The sequence below is a fragment of the Podarcis muralis genome, chromosome 11 (genome assembly GCF_964188315.1).
Source record: "Podarcis muralis chromosome 11, rPodMur119.hap1.1, whole genome shotgun sequence".
NCBI classification, from domain to species: domain Eukaryota; kingdom Metazoa; phylum Chordata; class Lepidosauria; order Squamata; family Lacertidae; genus Podarcis; species Podarcis muralis.
The window spans coordinates 4,632,050-4,653,738 of record NC_135665.1 but is presented as its reverse complement, the minus strand read 5'-3'; the positions used below and the strand labels follow the sequence as shown (position 1 = coordinate 4,653,738).

The window sequence follows — 21,689 nt, the reverse complement described above, 5'->3', positions numbered from 1 at the left end:
ATATTTGGAAATGACAGTTCATTCCTTTGTTTTTAGTCAAAAGTTCAGGAACATGAGGTTGCAAAAACATTATAACCCTATTGCACATACAAATTTCTTCAAAATATTTGAGATGATCACTCCAAGATAACAGCCAGTTATTCTTCCTTCTGCTAGATGATGGGCATCTCAAGTTCATTTTCCATCCTCACAAAAAGTCCAAAAGAGGTTGTGAGCACAGATATCAATGGAAGTCAACATTAGTTTTCCTCCAGTTCAGCATACCAGCTTTGCCTCAAATACTGAGAAACAATACTTCCTTAAATCCTTATCCCCACAGGGTTTTCTTTGCTGTGTTGATATACTAAGACTGTGAGCCATAATCATTACTTATTGAGGGTTTTTTACAGAGAGAAAAAAATGGCTTCTGCTTTCTACTCTTCCATTTCCCCCACAAGCATTGTCAGTGGCTTAGAAGCACTTTCCTTTAATTTGAAACCAAATTTTACAGAATCCTTTCCTTCTCAGCTTTGCGTCTGCCAGTTCAGTATATTCATTCATCTCTCCACCCGTGGTTTCCTTCTCTTCCTCTGACATAAATCCACACTTTGACCTCCCAACACCTGTGTGGAGGGTCTTTCGATGCTGACATTTACTTCCTCCAGCATTCCCATTCCCTTCTTCTGCTCTGGCAATCCTCCATCAGTATCCCCCCCCCCCAGCACTATTTAACTTCTCCACCGTCAGCTTCACCCAAACCATCTTTGTTCCCCATTCCGTGTAGTTTTCCTCTAAGTTCTCTCTCAGCTGATCATTCAAGAGATGCCACATTACAGGAACGATGCGTCTCCCATGACCTGGACCATGCTGGCTGCAGTCACCGTCGAGGGGCCAATGGCGGGACTCTGCCTAAGGCTCCTTCTTCTGCGTCCCTCCTCGATGGGAGTCCCCCCCCCCCAGCTCAGAGCCCCCGAGAGAGGTCGACCTGAGGCTGCAGCCTGCAGGGCTCTTCTTTTGCGAAGCTAACGCTCCAGTTTGCAAACCCAGAAAATGTGATCCCCAGGCGCGCCATGGCCGAAGAAAGCCCAGCCCGCGACCGGCCCCGAGCAGCGCCTCCGGATCGGGGGCAGGGGCGGGGCCTCCGCCGGGGGCGGGGCTTGGGCTGCGCGGCGATAGCGTCTGGCGCAGAAAGCGACCCGCGCGAAGCCCGCCCGCTTTTGCGCCTTCCCTGCGGCAGCTGCGCGCGCTCCGTGGCCCGAGAGCCGGAGCAGGACTCGGCGTGTCCCTGGCGGGCGAGAGTCTTCCTCGGCATGGGCGGGCAGTGCTGCTGCTTATCCTCGGAGGAGAAAGCGAACAGGATGCTGAGCTTGGAAATTGAGCGCCGGCTGCGCCAGGACAAGCGAGACTCGCGCAAGGAGCTCAAGCTGCTGCTGCTGGGTGAGTTTGTGGGCGAGCAAAGCCTCCCGCGCTCTCCCGCCAGGATGCTCCCGAGAGCTCACCGCTTGTAGGATATTCCGGCTTTGCTTTTCCATAACTTAAGCCCGCGAGAACAGCTCGGCCCAACCCGTCTTGCAACAGGTGAAACGATGCTCGAGGCTCTGGGTGTGTGCAGACTGCGTTTTCAATACCGTTGGCACATTTGCAGTGTTTTTTAAAACCACTTTAGTGATTTAAAAAAATCTGGACTGCAATTCATAAACCTACTTATTATTCATTTAAGATGTTACCTTTAATGTGCATGCATGGTGTTTTGCATTCTTGCTTGGGTACTTTGTAAATTAGACCATCCTTGCTCTAAGCTTAGACAGAGACTGAAGTTCCTTCCAGAGGATCTCCCTCATTTTTTTGCAGGGAGGTGACATTGGCTGTTAATTGAGCATCCACTCTGATTTGTTTGTGGCGAGGTTTGGCAATGTCAAGCATCAAGCATCACCCCCCACTTTCCAGTGTGTTTTCCCATCACTTTCTGCATTGCAAAAACATTCTATCTCTTTTGGAAGCAGGTTAGCTCTGCAGGACCTCCAAATCAACTTTAATTGCACAGCCTGAATTTGCTGATATATGATTGAAGTTCAGCTGTAAACGGCGACTGTCTGGAAGTGAACTTAGTGTACTAAGAGGAAGATACTTGTACAAGGCCACTTAGAACTGCTTCTAGCATTACATCTCCTACCTGTTTTGTTTTTAATGCAGATACAGAGAGTGGAATGCAGGAAGCTGCCTCACTAATTGTCTGGGGACAAGCAACAGTCCATCCCCTGGACTCTATCTGGAATGGCTAAGTAATTCCATAATCTTCAGGGTGGGCCTTGAAGGCCAATTAACTCAGGTTTGAAAGTGAGGTTTAAAAAGTGGGTTAAAGGAATAGGGGCAGAATATGTGTGCACTAGTTGTGTAGCTGTATGATTTATTCACCACTCTGTTGCCATTAGATTTCCAGTATGTTTGGACAGGCACTTTCCAGTTGGTGCCACTAAGGCTGGGTTCTTATATTGCCTCTGTGGGAGCTGCAGGCCTTCTATCTGACACGGTGAATAGATGTTATGTGGACTCAATGGAGTTTCAAATCCCCATTGAGGTGACCTTGGACTAGTTACTATCTTTCAGCCTAATCTACCTCACAGGATTGTTATGAAAAGAACACTGGGGGTAATTAATCTTTAGCCTAAAGAAGCCTAAGGCTAAATCCAATATTAGTTCTACTACTACATCCATTCAAACGAATAAACATGGATACCTTAGGTCCATTAATTTCAGTTATTCAGAGGAGAACTAAGTTGAATGCACCCCCAAGGGTAGACTTGATAGTAGTCTTCAAATATCTGAAGACTATTTCATACAGAAGATGGAGCAGACGTTTTTCTGTTGCTCAAGACGGCTGGACTAGAACCAATGAGTGCTGGTTACAGGAAAGCAGTTTTCGACTAGATGTAAGGAGAACCTTCCAAAGTCTGTTTGAACAGACTGCCTAGGGAGGTTGAGATCTCCTTCACTGGAGGCATTTAAGCAGAGTATGGACAGCTGTCTGCCAGGGAAACTGTAATTGCAGTTTGTATTGTGGATCCTGCACTGAACAGCAGGTTGGGCTAGCCAACAATGATAATTTTATTATTTGTACCCCTGTACTGGGTTGCCCCAACCACTCTGGGACATTAAAAACTCCCCTATACAGGGTTGTATAGCCCTGTCTAGCCACCAAGATCCCTTTGAGCTCTTTAATTTTATAATAATTATTATTTTAACAATCAGCATTGACCTTGTAGGTCCTTTACTGCACCATGCAAGGTTAATGGGGAAACCCAGGAACAAGCATGAAGAGCAGTGAAGTGGGGTGGAAGGTTTCTACACAGAAAAAAATGGAACTTTAGTTAAGCAATCAGAAGTGCTGTAATATATGACTTCCTTTGGACAATAACACTACAGGGGGCTAGCGCCAGAGTACTAGACACCGGTGGCAATAACTGAAGGAAAGAGGAGGCGCCATTTGCTGCTGAGGTAAAGCCTCGATGACGATGACTGGTACAGAGAGACATAGGGAGGTATTCAACATTGTTCTAAATTGTCAGTGCAAGCATTTCTGCTTGGCAAATGGACTGATTCCCTTCTCCCCCCCACTGTTGTAGGTGTTGTCCCATCCCTCCAGAGTGGATTTGGAGGAGCTGGGAAAGCCCTGTTGCACTAGGGGGAGCCCTTGTGCTGGCTTCTGCTAACCCACACAGGAGTGTGGGAGCTTATAAGATCTCAGCCTCCAAAACAAAGTTGAGGAATAAACAATGAAGTTTCTGGGTGTTCAGAATGATTGTGTCTAAATTAGGGAGCGCTAAATAAGGGATTGTTGATGCTCATGCAGCTGCTGCCTCTGCTCTTACACCTTGACCATGTCAAGGCAGTGGTCACCTTTGCTCCTGACCTCTCAATTACAATTTATCTGGAACCTCAGTAGGTGCAACTGAGGCCAGTGACATTCCTCCATACCTCCTCTGCTCAGCTCGTCCCTTCTAACTTTTTAATAACGCATTGCTTTGTCCTTTTCATTTCTCTCTCTCTCAATTTAAGACTCTTCATGCAGTCATTTCCTAGTTCTTTAATGTGGTTGCACAATGTATACAATCAGCAGAAATGACAGAACAGTGGGTTTTGGCAAGGCGGTAATAAAACATTACTAGAAGTTTTAGATGTTTCTTAAGCAATTGGTTTTAAATAATTGTTTAGGATTCAAAGCCATAGTACCCACAGTTCAACATATGCAAAAATGTCCTAGTAAAGTTAGTTGAGGATGTGGACTTTGATTGCTATAAATGGGTTGTGCTCTTCTAATATGTGTCTGAGCTCTCAATCTATTTTGCTAGGCAGATTAAGAGGACTGGTAGGCCACATTCAGCTAAGGACCAGAGATTTCCCATTCCTGTCTGGTAGTGGCTCTCCACGTTTCGGAGAGGAGTTTTTCCTACCTTAACAGGAGATGCCAGGGGTTGAATCTGGGACCTTCTACATGCAAAGCACGTGCTCTGTGGCTGAGCTACACCGCTTGCCAATTGAATCATAGAATTGTAGAGTTGGAAGGGACCCTGAGGGTCATCCAGCCCAAGTCCCTGCAAGGCAGGAATATGCAGTTGCCCCGTGCAGGGATCAAACCTGCAACCTTGGTGTTATCAACACCATGCTCTAACCAACTGAGCTATTGGTGGAGGCTAAAAAGTTGAACTATCACTCACCCGGCCTACCCAAAAAGGATGAGACACTGTCCCTGCCCCAATATGTCTCCTTAGCATCTGATACTCATTTTCCATCCCTGAACATGAACTTGCTTGGACAGTGCAGTATCCAAGGAGGGAATTCATGGAAGATAAGAGCAGCTTCTGTTTAGTATTATATAAAAAGGTGCCTGGCAGATACTAAAACATACTACTACTACTACTTTTAAAGAACGAAAGCTAGTAAATGCAAGAGGACAGACAAATAGCCAAGAATAACTACTAGTGTGCCGCGGAACGTTGCCTTGTGTTCCGTGGGAGGGAGGCGGGCGAGGCGGGCGGCGAGAGGCGGGGCGGCGGCGAGCACACGCCGGGCGGCGAGCGAGCTCCCTCCCATATCCCATCGCCGCTCGCTTCGGCCGGCCTACTGGAGGAAGGTGCGAAAACCTCGCGCATGCGCAGGCCTTCCGCCTGCGACAGCCCAGTAGGCCGGCCGAAGCGAGCGGCGATGGGATGTGGGAGGGAGCTCGCTCGCCGCCCCGCGTGTGCTCGCCGCCCGACTCGCCCGCCTCCCTCCCACGGCACACCAGCCTACCTCCGTGGGAGGGAGGCGGGCGAGTCGGGCGGCAAGAGGCGGGGCGGCGGTGGCGAGGAGAGGCCACCCAGCGCGGGGCTCTCGCCGTCTGCCTGCCTGGCTGCCTGCGAGCTCGGCGGGCAGCGCTTCCGCCCGCAGCGCCCGCCTCGCGGCTCTCATTCCCTGCCCCTGCCAAAGCTCACCCAGCCAAGCCACGCTCTCCTTCCTGCCTCGCTTTGCTGCCTCCCCCCCCCCCCCAAAGCTTGGAGGTTCCCCGGCAGGAAGGAGGGAACTTAATCCTCTCCAAGGGCTGCGGAAAACAGACATGCAAATGGGGGCTTGCCAGCTCTTCAAGCGCCGCCGGCTTTCTTCGGGAATTACCGCCCGCCGAGCCCGGTAACACTGACAGGCCGAGCCGCGGGGCTTGGCAGCGCAGCCGGCAGAGTGTGGGAAAGGGCGGCCGCCACGCGCCGGGCAAGGCGAGACTCGACGGGGAGGACACCGGCAGCAGCGCCCCCCCCCCCCAGAAACCCGCTCCGGGCAGGTAATTCACAGAGAGTGGACAGAAGGAAGCCTTAAAGGGCTTCAGCCTCCCAGAGTGGCGGGGAATAATAATAATAATAATGATAATAATAAAATTGACAGGGGGTGTTTTTCTAGGTGAGGGGGTGGGGACTGTAATAACAAAAAAATCAGCTCTATATCAACCGCTGTTTTGCAATGAGAAATTGCAAATAAGGAAGATCAAAAGGAGAATGTTTTTTTGGGGGGGGACTCTCTTCCTCTTCCTCCTCCTCCTCTCGTTCTTGCTCCTCTTCCTGGCAAAAAGGCTGCTGAGACCCCTTCTCTCTTGGGTGCCGGTGGGTGCTGTGACGTTGACGCTGCTGTGGCAAGTGCCTTTACTTAGCAGAGTGCATTCCCCTTTACACAGGAGGGGAGGGAAAAAAATTGAAACTTACACTTTCGTGCGTCCCTCCCGGCGCGACGCTGCGCGCTGACGTCACGGGGCTGTAATGGTGGTGTGCCTCGAGATTTTTTTCATCAAACAAGTGTGCCTTTGCCCAAAAAAGGTTGGGAAACACTGAACTACTGTATTCCAAACAAGGAACGATGTATTCTGTATGTAAACAAGAAAGCACGGCCCATATCCATATCCTTTGGAAAACAGACTGCAGGTTACTAACCATCTGTTATACAAGTTTTATGCAAATGAAGTAGATGTTTTTTTGTGAATATTCATTTTAAAGAAATAAAATAGTTTAACACTGGAGTCCTTTTCCAGCTACTGCTATGTTTTAGCCACATTGAAAGCAGGGTGACTTGAGTTCTTCCCATCAATTTACTTCATTCATTTCAAAGCAGACTGGGGCCCACATAGCAAGAAGAGTCCTGCTAGATCAGGCCAATGGTCCTTCACGTCCAACATCCTGCTTTCACAGGGGCCAGCCGGGGGCTGATGAGAAGCCCACAAACAGGACCCAAGGGCAAGAAACATTCTCTCATCCTGCAGTTTCCAGCAACTTCTGTTCTTAGGACTCTGTAGACCAGGAGTGGGGAACCCCTGGTCCCAGTGGCGGAGGAACCCTCTCTGGCATCCGGGGCGGGACGAACTACCCGGTGACACATGCGCGACATACCTACAGAGTGCGCATGTGTGGCACCCCATACAGAGTGCGCACGTGCGGTGACCATATGGGCTGCCACGCGTGCACACTCTGTACGGGCTGCCACTCACACATGGCATCCATATGGGCTGTCACTTGCACGGCGACCATATGGGCTGCCGTGTGAGCGGCATCCTGTACGGAGTGCACATGTGTGGCATCCCGTACGGACTGCGCACGCCCGGCAGCCCGTATGGTCGCTGTGCGAGCGGTGCTCATACTGACTGTGCGCACCCTCAGCCGCTCTACAGCTGGGGGGAGGCAGGGGCCATCTTGTCACCCCCCCCAGAGTGGCACTTGGGGTGGCTAGCCCCCTCTGCCCCCCACTTCGTACACCCCTGCCTGGTCCTGAAATGAAGGTGGTCCACCAGGCCTTTCAATATGCCCTGCAAGACTCTTCTCTCCCCCCCTTCTGTGACTGGCCAGTGAAGCAGGGCGTTGGGACATTGGGCTTGGCAAAACAAAGCATACACTTGCTTTTTCCCCTGCCCCATACTGGTCACAGAAGAATTGACTGTTTTCACTCAGCTGGTATGGAAGCGGATGAGGCTGGCAAATCTGTGCACTGTCCCTGCTCCATGAGCCTGACTAATTTCAATTCAAGCAGCTTCTGAGTCAGCTGCATCTTTGTTGGGGTAAATGATGATAGTTGGAGTTGCCTTAAGTGGCCTTCTCTCAGACCTGTACATAAGAAAAGGAAGAGAAGAGACACTCTTTCGTTACCAGGTAAGTAGTGTGGAAGAGAAAGTGAATCAGGAGTGCTTATCTTTCTCTCTTTTTATTACTAGCACTGAATGTATTTTTGTGTTTATTGAGTTGGGTGGGACAGGCCAGCTGCAGAGCAATACTGAAAGGATGGGAGAAGTTGAACTACCTGGTGCATGGCAGAGAGAGAGGTGAAATACCTCTTGAATTGAGCTGTAGGGAGCGGTAGCCTAAATACTTGTTTTGGGGGTGGAAGTTTGTGAGTGGGGTGTGTATATAGTTTTGGCCCTGCCTACATTTGGGTGGCGATGTGGGTTAAACCACAGAGCCTAGGACTTGCCGATCAGAAGGTCAGCGGTTCAAATCCCCGCAATGGGGTGAGCTCCTGTTGCTGCCAACCTAGCAGTTCGAAAGCACGTCAAAGTGCAAGTAGATAAATAGGTACTGCTCAGGTGGGAAGGTAAACGGCGTTTCCGTGCGCTGCTCTGGTTCGCCAGAAGCGGCTTAGTCATGCTGGCCTGGAAGCTGTAGGCCGGCTCCCTTTGCCAATAAAACGAGATGAGCGCCACAACCCCAGAGTCAGCCACGACTGGACCTAATGGTCAGGGGTCCCTTTACCTTTACATTTGGCTTTAGCCCTGCCAAGCATTGGTGTGCAGCTCGTAGGTGGTCATGTATGAGGAACGCTGCCCCAGGCTCAAAAGGGATTCTGACTCCTGGTACAGACAGTAGTGAGCTAGACCAGTGCTTTGACTTGGTACAACACAATTTCCTATGTACCCAAGTTCGGATTTCAAATGAATGCTTAGAGCCAGTAGGACAGACTTCTAGGTAGAAATGCAGAAGGCTGATATCAGCCAATGGAGGTCAACACTTCTGGTATCTGATGAAGTCAAAGAATGCAAAAGCTCTAAAAAGTTCTGATGAGACTTCCTAAATCATGTAAGTGAAGCTGACTTGATAAGAGTTTTATCTCTTTCTGGGAGCAGCTGCATCTTCCTGATTGAATCTTTTGAAATCTTATTTCCATTTCTCAATACAATTATTTTGAAAATCAATGAAAGCAAGAGCATTTATTTGTCATACAATCCATTGTCATTGTGTTTGCTTAAAAGTCTTTTATGACTAATACCATCAAGGTAATTTTCAAATCTTGAAAATTGTTGATAGTGATCTGAAGTGGTACAGCTAAAATACTCAGAAGTATAACTACAATCTCTGCTAAGACCAACTGATCTAGAAACCTTTAGTTAGTTAGTTAGTTAGTTAGTTAGTTAGTTAGTTAGTTAGTTTTTGCTGTGGCAGGGTTTGAATGTGCCAGGCATAAAATGAAAACATCTAATAGTTGTTTTTCACTTTGTGGCTTTTATGACTATTCTGTGAAAGCGTTGAGACAATAGTTTCATATTTTGTGATATGTGGTTGAGAACATCTTCCTTGTTACTTTAAAGGGAGAATGATAGATATATATTGATATCACCCAGGTTACATTCTCTAATCTTCATTTCCATAGGAACCAGGCATGGAACATGAAAGTCTTTGTAAGAAGGTAGTAAACTCTCTGGTTGCAATCATTTAATTAAGTAAACTAAAGTTCTCTTATATCCTGTTTCTGCAAAGTGTTGATTGCCAATAGTGATTTAGGAAGTCTATGCTAAATAGTACATCCGTAAGGACATAAGTTTGCCTTTCAAATATCATGCTGTTGTATACCTGTCCTTGGTGACAGAGGGGAAGAATGGAATTTCCATTAACAAAAATGGCTATCCTGTTAGCTCTTTTGTTTTGCATAAATCTTGTTTAAAAGTCAAATGGTCAGTCCTTAACAGATTTAAGGGACTGAGAAAACATCAAAAATGTCAATGTGAGCAATTCATTTCATTTATGCTAGCTTCAACTGGGTAGGCAAGCAAAAGGCTGCAAAACATAATTTTAGGTATTGCTGCTGAGTATCAGTATAACTTTAAAACACTAGATGAGCAAAATTAGATGGAGGCATGTTGACTTTGACTCAGCCTCTTTGTGGATCAGCCATACATTCCAATAATTATTTTGCTTAACAACATCAACAAACACTTAAAAGTAATGACACTTGGGGGGGGGGGACCCAAACATCTGGTATGGGTTTGGGTGCATATATAGAATAAAAAATTGAAGATGTTTGTTCATGTGTGAGACATTCTTAGGGCAGAACTAAAAGGAAGGGCCACAGGGCAGTGGTAGAAGATGTGCTTTGCCTGTGAAAGATCCGGGGTTCAGTCCTTGGCATCCTTTGGGAGGCCTTGGATTGCAGGAGAATTACACAGTGTATTTCTTTGCCATTAGCCTATATAATGTGCTAGTGGTGGTAATAATGACTAAACATGCATAAGTATGTGCCTTATTACATATTATATTTTTTATAGTTTGGAGCCACAACAGGATATATATTTTAAAATACATTATGATCACATTCTACATGTATTTGACTTACACAATTTCAACTATATGCAGTTGAAATTCTGCACATTAAATGCAGCAAGGAACAAGGAGCAAAAAGCTTAAAAGCTTTTTTTTAGCTCCAGGTCTGCTTGGGTGAAAAAAACCCATTTAAGATCTCTGTCTTTCTTGGCAGCACCAAAGGGGTAGCTTGAGTATATGCATTTTTTAGTATACGTGGAACCCTTGGAACTGAACCCCAGTGTAAGATGCACTTATTCTCTAATCCTATACATGGGTAAGGATGTGAATGCCACCAACAAGACTGCAGTTCACAAGGAGCTATATGAGAAAAGCTTCCACTGGATTGCAGTTGGAGAGTAAACAGAGGTGTTTCAAAACCAAGCTCATGGCTCTAACTATACCTCATTTTTCTTTAGGCAAATAATGTCCCCTGGATGAACATGATACACATGTAAATTCTGTACACCTAGCTCTGTTTAGTCAGCCCAGGAGATGAATAAAATATTATCTTACCTGTATGAAAACACTGTGAAAATGGTTTTCAAAGAACTAATAGGATACATACTAGTGTCAAAATAGCAAGTATATGGGAAACCAAATGAAGGAGTATGGGTCGCCATCATATAATCACATCATAAGGTTTTATAGAATCATAGAATTGTAGGGTTGGAAGGGATCCCAAGGGTCATCTAGTCCAACCCCCTGCAATGCAGGAATCTCAACATGCTGTCCCCCATCCAATTTAAAACTATACTGGACCCTGCTTAGCTCTGCAAATGTGCTAGCAGTTTTACTGCTGCACTTCACTTCCGTGAGTTATGCCTTTCCCCTTTTGCTCCTGCTCAGGGTTTTCTGACTTCCCTCAACAAATTCTCATGGGATTGGTACTTTACTCAACTATACCTGTTAATTGATTGGATTAGTCATGCTGGTCACATGCCGGCTCCCGATGAGCGCCGCAACCCCAGAGTCTGTCACGACTGGACCTAATGGTCAGGGGTCCTTAAACATTGGATCTACTGTGTAGATTGGATCTACACAGCAGGTGGCACTGTGGTCTAAACCACAGAGCCTAGGACTTGCTCCTGTTGCTTGGTCCCTGCTCCTGCCAACCTAGCAGTTTGAAAGCACGTCAAAGTGCAAGTAGATAAATAGGTACCACTCCAGCGGGAAGGTAAATGAAGTTTCTGTGCGCTGCTCTGGTTCGCCAGAAGCGACTTAGTTATGCTGGCCACATGACCCGGAAGCTGTACGCCGGCTCCCTCCGCCTATAAAGCGAGATGAGCGCCGCAACCCCAGAGTTGTCCACGACTGGACCTAATGGTCAGGGGTCCCTTTACCTTTACCTTTTATGATGCATGTGGAGCTGTGGGTTAAACCACTGAGCCTAGGGGTTGCCAATCGAAAGGTCGGTGGTTCAAATCCCCGCAAAGGAGTGAGCTCCTGTTGTTCGGTCCCAGCTCCTGCCAACTAGCAGTTTGAAAGCACACAGTTCAAGCAGATAAATAGGTACTGCTCTGGCGGAAAGGTAAACGGCATTTCCGTGTGCTGCTCTGGTTCACCAAAAGCGGCTTAGTCATGCTGGCCACATGACCCAGAAGCTGTATGCCAGCTCCCTTGGCCAATGAAGCGAGATGAGCGCCGCAACCCCAGAGTCGTCCACGACTGGACCTAATGGTCAGGGGTCCCTTTACCTTTACCTTTTATGATGCATGTGGAGCTGTGGGTTAAACCACTGAGCCTAGGGGTTGCCAATCGAAAGGTCAGTGGTTCAAATCCCCGCAAAGGAGTGAGCTCCTGTTGTTCGGTCCCAGCTCCTGCCAACCTAGCAGTTTGAAAGCACACAGTTCAAGCAGATAAATAGGTACCGCTCTGGCGAGAAGGTAAACGGCGTTTCCGTGTGCTGCTCTGGTTCACCAAAAGCAGCTTAGTCGTGCTGGCCACATGACCCAGAAGCTGTATGCCAGCTCCCTTGGCCAATGAAGTGAGATGAGCACCGCAACCCCAGAGTCATCCATGACTGGACCTAACGGTCAGAGGTCCCTTTACCTTTACCGTACATTGCCCCAAAAGTAGAGCTGCTCTATCAACAGCTACCCTCATGCCATCTCCTGCAACATTGTGGTAGATGTTTTATGCATCCTTAAGATGCTGGTTCTGGAAAGTGGCATGGAGAGTAGAGTCTGCTGAACTGCTTAAGTTCAGAACTAATATATTTGTTAATTAAATATATATCCTGTCTTTCCTTCCAAAGGACTCCGGGGTTGTAAAAAGCAAATGATAAAGCAATAAAAACATGTTTGAAATGCCTTAAGAACAATTCAAATACAGATGCATTCTGGGGAAAATCTCTTCTTAAAAGGCTTGTTGGAAGATGGAGACCTTCAGCAGGCATCAAAAAGATAGCAGAGACAGTGCCTGTCTAATACAGTGGTACCTCGGGTTACAGACGCTTCAGGTTACAGACGCTTCAGGTTACAGACGCCTCAGGTTACAGACTCCGCTAACCCAGAAATATTACCTTGGGTTAAGAACTTTGCTTCAGGATGAGAACAGAAATCGTGCTCTGGCGGCGCAGCGGCAGCAGGAGGCCCCATTAGCTAAAGTGGTGCTTCAGGTTAAGAACAGTTTCAGGTTAAGAACGGACCTCCGGAACGAATTAAGTTCTTAACCCGAGGTACCACTGTATTTAATGGGGAGGATTCCAAAGGTTGGGTGCCACAGCGCTGAATACCTATTTCATATATTGTGCAAAACAGACCTCCTGATAAGATGGTAGCTACAGGAGGCCCTCGCCTGCAGAGCACAGTGTATATGGGTGAGATGATATTTTAGGTATCCTGATCCCAAGCAGTATAAGATTTATGCATGAAAACCAGGACCTTGAACTTAGCTTGGTAGCTAATTGGCAGCCAGTGCAATTCTTTTGATTTTGGCTTAAGTGAGCCCAATTTATACATGGGTAGAATGATTTTTTAAAGCACTCCCTATTCAAGTATTTCAATGTTTTCCATGCAGAATTTTGGGTGGTATATTGTTCTCGAACAAGGGGCTTTATATGATGAGCTGGATTAACTCACATACTCTTTGAAAGAAGGAGTGTTTTGATAGCCTCTCATAATGGTTTCAGCTCATCAAGATCACCTGATACTTTTTCTTTCAAAAGTTAGCTATTGCAAGAGAGTAAATGTTATCGCCATACCTGTATCAACTTTTCTCACTATAGCCATTTTGTTCTTGTAAGCAGAAAAATAAATGTAACCAATGCTTTTTCTGAGATATAAAAAAAACCATTCAGGGATGAAGAGGGAGCTATAACATGTTTCCTTGGTAACAAGAAAAGCAGCTGGTTTTTCAGCTCCACCAAGGATGAATATAGTAGCTGATAAAATCTCTCTCTCTCTCTCTCTCTCTTTCTCTCTCTGTGTGTGTATTTTTGAATGCCTATTTTTCACGTAATTCCGTTTATCTGTTTGTGACTAATATTTTTACATGAGGGTTTTTCTTTTCAGGGGCGTGGAAGGAAGCCAGTAAATGTTGGTTTCGAATATTATGACCTTTTTTAGTTTTTTTATTGGTTGTGCATGTGAATTACCTTGATGGCTTTTGTAGCTGAGAAGTGTGGTACAGATGCAATAAACAGTGTGAACAACTGCAAATTGCCATATGCTTTGCAGACAAGGGCCCAGTCATTCCAACATTTCAGGTTCTTCAGAAGCACAGCTGGTATCTCTGTTGTGTGGTTAAATGTGCCCAAAGATATTCACTAAGCAGTGATCAACACATGGTGTGTCAAGTTAATGCTGCAGAATATACCCAAATGGGTATGCACTAATGTGGTTATGCTAACACCATTGTGACATTCCAGCAACTGTGGAATAATGGTGCATGGTTTTATGTTCTAGGCTAGGTAATCTCTCAATTCCTGCAGAACATGTACAGTCAAAAATATAGGTCCTGTGGTTTGTTGTTAAAACCCTTTCTTTGATGGAGGGGGGAAATCCATCTGTACAGCTTCCATGTAGCAGTGAAGCCCTGCAGATGTGAACACTGGCAGACTGTGGAGAGCCCTACTTCCCTGTTCCTAATTGGCTCTCTGAAAGGAGTTCTCACAGAATAATGTGTGCACTTTTTTCACATAGACTGCTCAGGGAGGAAGCTTGAACTCTTATCAGGCTCACTTAGAAATTAATAGTAATAAAAAGCTAAGAAAGTTAAAGGATTCTGGGAATTGTAGCTCCATAAGGGACAAGCTACAGTTCCTGGAATGCTTTACAGAAAGTAATGTGCTGTAAATGCAGGAGTTCCCTCCTCCAGCCGGGACTCGGGAGCAGCGGTTTCACATCGCTGGTGAAACCACCATCCCACCATCCCATGCCCTTGTACAACAGAGAGGGAGAAACAAGCTGTGTCGTTGAGGTGCTGATACAGCTTGTTCCTCCCTCTGCATCCTTAAACTGTGCAGCTGCCTTTGCCCCAGCCCAGCAGTTAAAGGAGCCCCTAGCCCAGCACTGGCTCCCACAAGCTGGCGGCAGGGTGGGGGCTCTGTGAAACTGCTCAGCTGAGGTGGGGGGGTTGCCGCTCTCTGCAGTGAGCAGCTAAAGGAGCCCTGATGCTCCGCCCACTTGTGTGTGAGTAGTGAGAGCACCAGGGCTGTCTCAGCTGGGAGGGGGGGGACTTCCCCTCCCCCCAACTGAGCGGTTCAAACTAGCTGTATTGTCCCAGCCTGTGAGCCTGGATGAAACCGCCTCAGCTCTCGAGGTGAGAACCGGGGTAGTTTCACCCGGTGTCTCGTGGGCAGAGGCCGATGCATCTTGTTTTTTCAACATCACGGTATATCGCCAAACAGTGATGTTTGGCTGGCGATACACCATGATGTTGAAAAGCTGATATCGCCCAGCCCTACTGCTCATTAAAAGGCATTAAAACAATACTGCATTAAAATGTGCCATGAAAGTAAACCTTGCTTCATTGTAGATGATGAACCCCAATCAATGGAAAAGCAAAGGGCCTTTATTGTTGCTTTTGGAGATAATCTTGCCTGCTTGATGTTAGAGGAAAATGGTGGGGCTTCAAAGCCTGCATGGAGCCACCACTATTAGGATTTACAGTGCATATGCCAGTGGTTTTCAACCAGTGTGCCGTGGCGCCCTGGGGTGCCTTGAATGATGGTCAGGGGTGTCGTGAGCAGCACTGGGCTCTCCCTCTTCCCTCCTCCTCTGATGCCCTTTCACATCTCTGCCTCCCAAAGGCTTGCACAGCTATTTGCTGCAGCGGCCCTGGCTACAGGCTCCGCAGGCGAATGGTGCCTCTGGGACTGGCCAGGGGTGCTGGTTGCCAGGGACAGAGGTGGCCTTGGAGTAAGCAAGCAAGTGGGTGAGGGAGCCCAGCCAGCCAGCCAGCCAGCCAGTAAACCAGCCCTTGCTGTGGGAATGGATGGACCTAGTGGGAGGCTGGGCAGGCAGGCGCCACACTGTCCTTTCTTGTGCCTGCTGTGTGCAGTGCCTGTGTGGGAGCTGAGTGCCCGGTGCTAAAAGGGAGCTTTTTCGCCCTGCAGGCCCAGTGGCGCCTGCTGCCTCCACCGCAGCCTCCCAAGGTGAGTAAGGTGCTGGCCTCACATTCACCTTTGGCCAGTTTCCATTGGGCTACTAAGGCTGGAGGCTCCTCAGTGTGGAGTGGGGGTTGGCTCACAAGGGGAGAAGAGGGAACACTCCACAAGGAAAAGGGATGAGGGGCTGCTGGCTCTGCAGGCAAGGAGTGACATAACTGGGCTTCTGAGGCTCAAAGGGCATTTCCCCAGCCCAGAAAGGATGTAGTTGGTCAAGGAAGCCATGGGCTCAAGAAGGCTGAAAACCTCTGGCATATGCAGATTGCGAATTCTGCTTGAGGTCATGGTACGGGGGAGCAAAGCCTTTCCTTCAGATTGTGTGTTTTATTAGAAAAGCAGAATGATTGAGGGGTAATATGTACTGGTGCCTAAAGGAACTGCAGTAGGAAACTGTTTTTGTAAGTACAGTAATCATCTTTAGGGCAACCTGTAGTGAAAGTTCTGGGAAGGGCCAAATGTGGTAAGCTGTCTTGGCTCAGTGCTAGAGCACAGCAGCTGCATGCAAAAGGTTTCAGGTTGAATCCCTAGTACTGTATGTAGGACTGGGAAAGACTTCTATCTGAAACCCCAGAGAGGCACGACAAGTCAGTATAGATGATTCTGGGCTAGATGGACCAATAGTATCAGGCAGCGTTCTATATTCCTATTAGAATTGGCACACCCAGGAAAGTGCGAGTTCTCTGTACTTGGCATATTTGTTAAGATAACTGCAGGTTGATGCAATGATGAGATTGCCTCTAGCAAAGTTTTATCACTTTGGTCAGATCATAGTAACACATTTTCTTAAAACTATTTACATGAACACAGCATATATAAAAGCTTTGTTCTTCTTCCACATGAGTTCAAGTGCCAAAATGAGCTCAGGGCTCTAATCAGTTATCACTGAAGTCTAGTTCTCTCTGTGAGGTGGTAAACTTGAATTTGGGATATGTTTTGTTTTAGTTTGCAAGTGGTGGTTCACATAATTCTATTCACTTGAAAGCGAGATGCAGAGAAGGGTTGTAGCCTTGTCTTGTCCATGGTATTCTATAGTTTTTATAGAGAGCAAGAGAGGGGGCAAAAATAATGAGATATGTGAGCTGCTACCTGCAGCCCAGTCTAAAATGCTACTGCCAGACACATTTTGCTACCTCAGCAAGCGCTGGCCTTCAGCTTCAAGAAGCCTCTCTGATGCTTCTGAGCAATGGAACAGTAAGTCCCATTAGAAGCTGAATTGGTCAAATTTCTGGATTAACAAGGGGAAAAAACTTGCTAAGCAGTCTTAAGGGGAGATAAGAAAGAGGAGAATTAAATTATATATATTTTAAAACGCATTGTAAGGTAAGCATATAACTAAGTATAGTGAATCTTTTAAAGTTTGTTCAACAACAGATTTCTAGATGACATTTCACTTTATTATTGAATTTTGAAACTGTTTATAGATGCATGCTTCTGTAGATATAAAGCATATATCATATGTGTCAATCTTCCTTTTTTTGGCGGGAAATTCCCTTATTCCAGTGCCGTTTCCCACTGCTTCCCGCTGCTATCCCGGATTGTTAGATACCCTGTAGACTGTCCCCGGGACAGGTGAGGCTGCTGATCCCTTATTTTTAGCTGCTGATCCTTTATTTTCAAATCTGAGAGTTGACAGCTATGGCATATATGAATCTTTTACTTCTCAGTAATTCTTGGCTCCCTCGGCCAGTAAAACGAGATGGGTGCCGCAACCCCAGAGTAGTTCACGACTGGACTTAATGGTCAGGGCCGGGGTCCTTTTTACCTTTTTATTTCTGCATTAAGGTATTTTATGACCTCTAGTGGTGGCATGTGGGAAATGCTAAATAGTTTGATTAATACGTATGTCAGTAGTGATACTGACAAGCGTCTTTTATTTTTCTTTCAAAAATTTATGCAATAACATGACTGCCAGAGTGAGAGTGGGCATTTCTGGTTCTTCTTCTTTCTTTTTAAAATAAATGTTATTAATTTAGATTTTCAAGATATCCTACAAAAGAGAACCAAAAAACAAATATAAAACAGATTAAAAACATCAGAAACAAAAGCAATTATTGTAGCAACAGTAAAAATACAAAAAGCAGTACATATAAAATCAGTTAAATTAATTATTTAGATTTAAGGGTGGAGCTGCATGTTTAAAGGAGGGGTGATCTAGCAGAGACATCAATGGTGAAGGCCTAAGAGCCAATCCTGAGTTCCAATTCTGCCACGCCATCAACGTTACTTTTTAAAAATGGGTTGCCCACCTTTTCTTGTTCCGTGTGAGGCAGCTTCAGGAAGAGCAGAGCATGAGCTGATGGTCTTGTGTGGGCACTTTCTACCTGTACCCATTTCTGGTTCCTTGACAGACACAATTCCAATTAATTGGGGGCGGATGAAACACTGGTGTCCCCTGGCTGCATTACTCTTGAACATCTAATCTGTGGTTTATAATTTTTTCTGCCCTCAGCTGGTCATCTTCTTTCTTAGAAGACTCTTGTGGAAAGAACAAAGTCTACTGTTTGTAGAACTATAGGCATTATACTAAAAAATGTCATTATTATAATAATGAGAACTACAATGAGAATTATAGGAATTTTGGGAGCTTTGTTGATTGAATAAAAGATGCATTGGTGCATTATGGTTCCATGAAGTTGCCTTGTCCCAAGTGAGATCATTGGTCCACCCAAGTCAGCTCTGTCTGCACTGACAGGTGGTGGTGATGCAGAATCCCAGGCAAATGTCTTTTCCAGCCAGAGAATGAACCTGGGCTAGTCTTACTCCAGAGCAGGTGTTCTGCCATTGAGCTTTGACTCTTCCCCCTTGCCTTAAGGCAATGAAGTGGTATAATGGTTTTATTTATTTATTGTACTTCTGGGTCACCCCATAATAGAGGTTTTTGGGGTGACATGCAGTTCAAAGAAATAAAAACAGTTATAAAACATAATCAAACAAATCAGTCAAGTATAACAATTCCAGAACAGTGCCAAAATCAATAAAAACCATGGACAAAACACAAGAATCATAACCACAGCAACTGAGATAATTAATATAAGTACTGTACAGTCATACCTCGGGATAAATACACTTCAGGATAAGTATTTTCAGATTGCACTCCGTGGCGACTCAGAAGTAACGGAGCGCGTTACTTCCGGGTTTCACTGCTCGCGCATGCACAGACGGTCAAAATGATGTCACGTGCATGCACAGAAGCGGCGAATTGCGACACGCCCGCACGCGCAGACAAACAGTCACGTCTTATGTTCTATTCAGGATGCGAACGGGGCTCCGGAACGGATCCCGTTCGCATTCCAAGGTGCCACTGTACCACTGTTTAAAAAGTATCATAAAAAACTGGTAGGATGCCTGGTGCTTAGAAGATAAGCCTCTCTAGGGAGCGTATTCCATAGCTGTTGTGGGGCAGGGGCTGCTGAAATGGCTTTCTACCTTGGGTCCACCCAGGGGTGGAGGAAGGGGGTTGCGGTGGGGGTGGGCTGCCCTGGGTGTCACCACTGAGGGGGGGGTGTGATAAAATGCCGGGCAGCACTCACCGTGGGGCCTGCAGTGCTCCCAAGCCACACGACTCTCCTGGGAGTGACGCGGTGGCTTAGGCACCCGCAGGCTCTGCGCTGCCCAAATGGTCTGCCCACTGCCTCAACCTCAGCCTTAGCTGTAGGAAGGCTGAGTGGGAGACGGCAGGCAGACTCCGGAGGAGGCCCTGTGGAACATCCTGCCCCGGTTCGCCCCACCCCCACAGGCAGCTGACTCCACCCCTGGGTGCAGGGCATGCACACCGCCCCAGGCACCTGAGGCTGGGTCCGCCCTCCACTTCAGAATAAGGGGGCTCTTAGGCAGTGGGACCAACACTTCATGTTATCTTTCAGGGCAGGAATGATGACATCAGCTGCTGGAACACCAGGGTAATTGGCAAGCTTTCTATGCATTGGCAAGTGAATGAGGTGATATTAAGGCCTTCAAGTTTGGTTTTTGACAGATTAGCATAGAATAAATAAATAACAAAGCAGAGGTTGAATACTCCCTTCCTTTCTCTGAGGAGGTTCCTACTGTTACCGGAAAAATCCGAGGGCTCCCTTGGACAAAACAAAGACACCAACCAGGATAACTTGGAGCAAAACAGCAGCCTGTAGGCTTGGCCTTTATTGAACTGATGCATCAGGGTGTTCCCCTCACTTGCAGGAGAGAGGAAAGACCCAGAAAAATAGTGTGCCAGGTCTTATAAAAACTTTTGAAATTCCCCTCCTCTAGGTCAAGCCCACCCCCAGAAACATCATGCATACATTACAGAAAGGAGGGGTTGAGGGAGGAGTTGGTGGTAACCTGAGTGTCTTGTCACCTGGCTGGTTCCTCCTTTCCCCCCTCCCCATGAGTCACTTCCAGGAGACAAAGGGGAGTTTGCAGTTTCCTGCCCCCTGAGGGAAGATCTGATTATTGTCCTTTGTTTCAGTCCATGCTGAATCCACTCCCATATGCAAGTTCTTTGTGATCTTGATTGTCTTCTGTCTGGGATCATCTGGGCAGGGCTCCTGCAGATGTGCTGAGACAGTGAAGGGATTATGGCTGACCAGGGCCAAGCCACCCCCCTTGGTTAGTTCTTGTCATATGGAGTAAAATAAAAATGGAACAGTGCAAATCCGATGTATGGTTGATTTTCTATGAATTTATAACAGAAATGTGGCGTATGTAGTGTGTGAGTGTGTGAAGTTTGTACAAGTAGAATGACTGGGGTGGGGGGGGTTCCTGCTACACTACTTTATACTAGCTTTAAATAGTGGTACTTCTTTGGGAAGAATATTTGCATTTCTAAATAACAGCTTAACATTTCAGCTGGCTGAAGATCTGTTAAGTTAAACTAGTGACTTGCAAGTTGAAATGATGCAGTCAGAAGTAAGCACAGCTGGATTCAGTGGAGCTTGATCCCAGGAAGCAATGCATATGATTGCACTCATGCTCATCCAAGTAAATTAGGCATTAACACTGTGTACTACCACTCTTTGGTGTGTATGGGCATAATAATGTATTAGTAAAGCTGCCTGGGGGGACGCGGGTGGCGCTGTGGGTAAAACCTCAGTGCCTAGGACTTGCTGATCGTATGGTCGGCGGTTCGAATCCCCACGGTGGGGTGAGCTCCTGTCGTTCAGTCCCAGCTCCTGCCCACCTAGCAGTTCGAAAGCACTCTTAAGTGCAAGCAGATAAATAGGTACCACTTTATAGCGGGAAGGTAAACAGCGTTTCCGTGTGCTGCGCTGGTGCTGGCTCGCCAGAGCAGCTTCGTCACGCTGGCCACGTGACCCGGAAGTGTCTTCGGACAGCGCCGGCTCACGGCCTATAGAGCGAGATGAGCACGCAACCCCAGAGTCAGACACGACTGGCCCGTACGGGCAGGGGTACCTTTACCTTTACCTTTAAAGCTGCCTGAAGTTTGGTTTCTCATTGGGGAGGGATCTTCATTGAATCTGCAGGGATTTTCATTTCCATCTGCAGCACTCTATGCCATATTCCATACTGTTGGAGAGGGTCTGCTAATCCTCTTGGACAGATATTTTGGAGGAGGGGTCTGCAGCAGGAGGGGGGTACTGGCAAAAACCACCTCCCTTTCTCTTATGTCAGGAGTCATGTCTGTGAGTGGAGCAGCAGCACTCTTAGGAGCCTTCTGTGTAATTGGAGCTTTCTCTAAATGGGCCTTTCCTAAGGAATCTTCTTCCTCAAGATGTACAGCAAGCAGGGCATAGGAATGTTTAGAGCTTGTTTCTCCAGGCTTTTGGGTGTCAATCAGGAAATTTTATTGGTACTGTGTTCTTTAATCAAGATTTATGGTGACATATATGCATATTAATTTTATTATTTTGTTTAATATTGTCTATATGGGTGTTTTATGAACTGCTTTTAGGGCTCACTTAATTTATTTACAAATATCATGCTTACACAGACCATTGTGTGCATAACTTGATTTTGATACATCAAAAGAATTTGTTGATTCTTCTCTTCTGATGCTGTGAAGCTGGTGCTCTCTGTGCTTTGGTGTG

At 46.7% G+C, this 21,689-nt stretch overlaps 1 protein-coding gene across 1 annotated transcript in view; it reads left to right on the top strand.

Annotated features, from left to right (window-relative positions):
- Positions 1–1,186: 1,186 nt before the first annotated feature.
- Positions 1,187–21,689, top strand: part of LOC114606376 (guanine nucleotide-binding protein subunit alpha-14-like) — a 34,845-nt gene continuing 14,342 nt past the window's right edge. Inside the window, exon 1 of the mRNA XM_028748544.2 lies at positions 1,187–1,416. Coding sequence (XP_028604377.2) covers positions 1,290–1,416 — 127 coding nt within the window. The 5' untranslated portion in view covers positions 1,187–1,289. The remainder of the gene's footprint in view (positions 1,417–21,689) is intronic.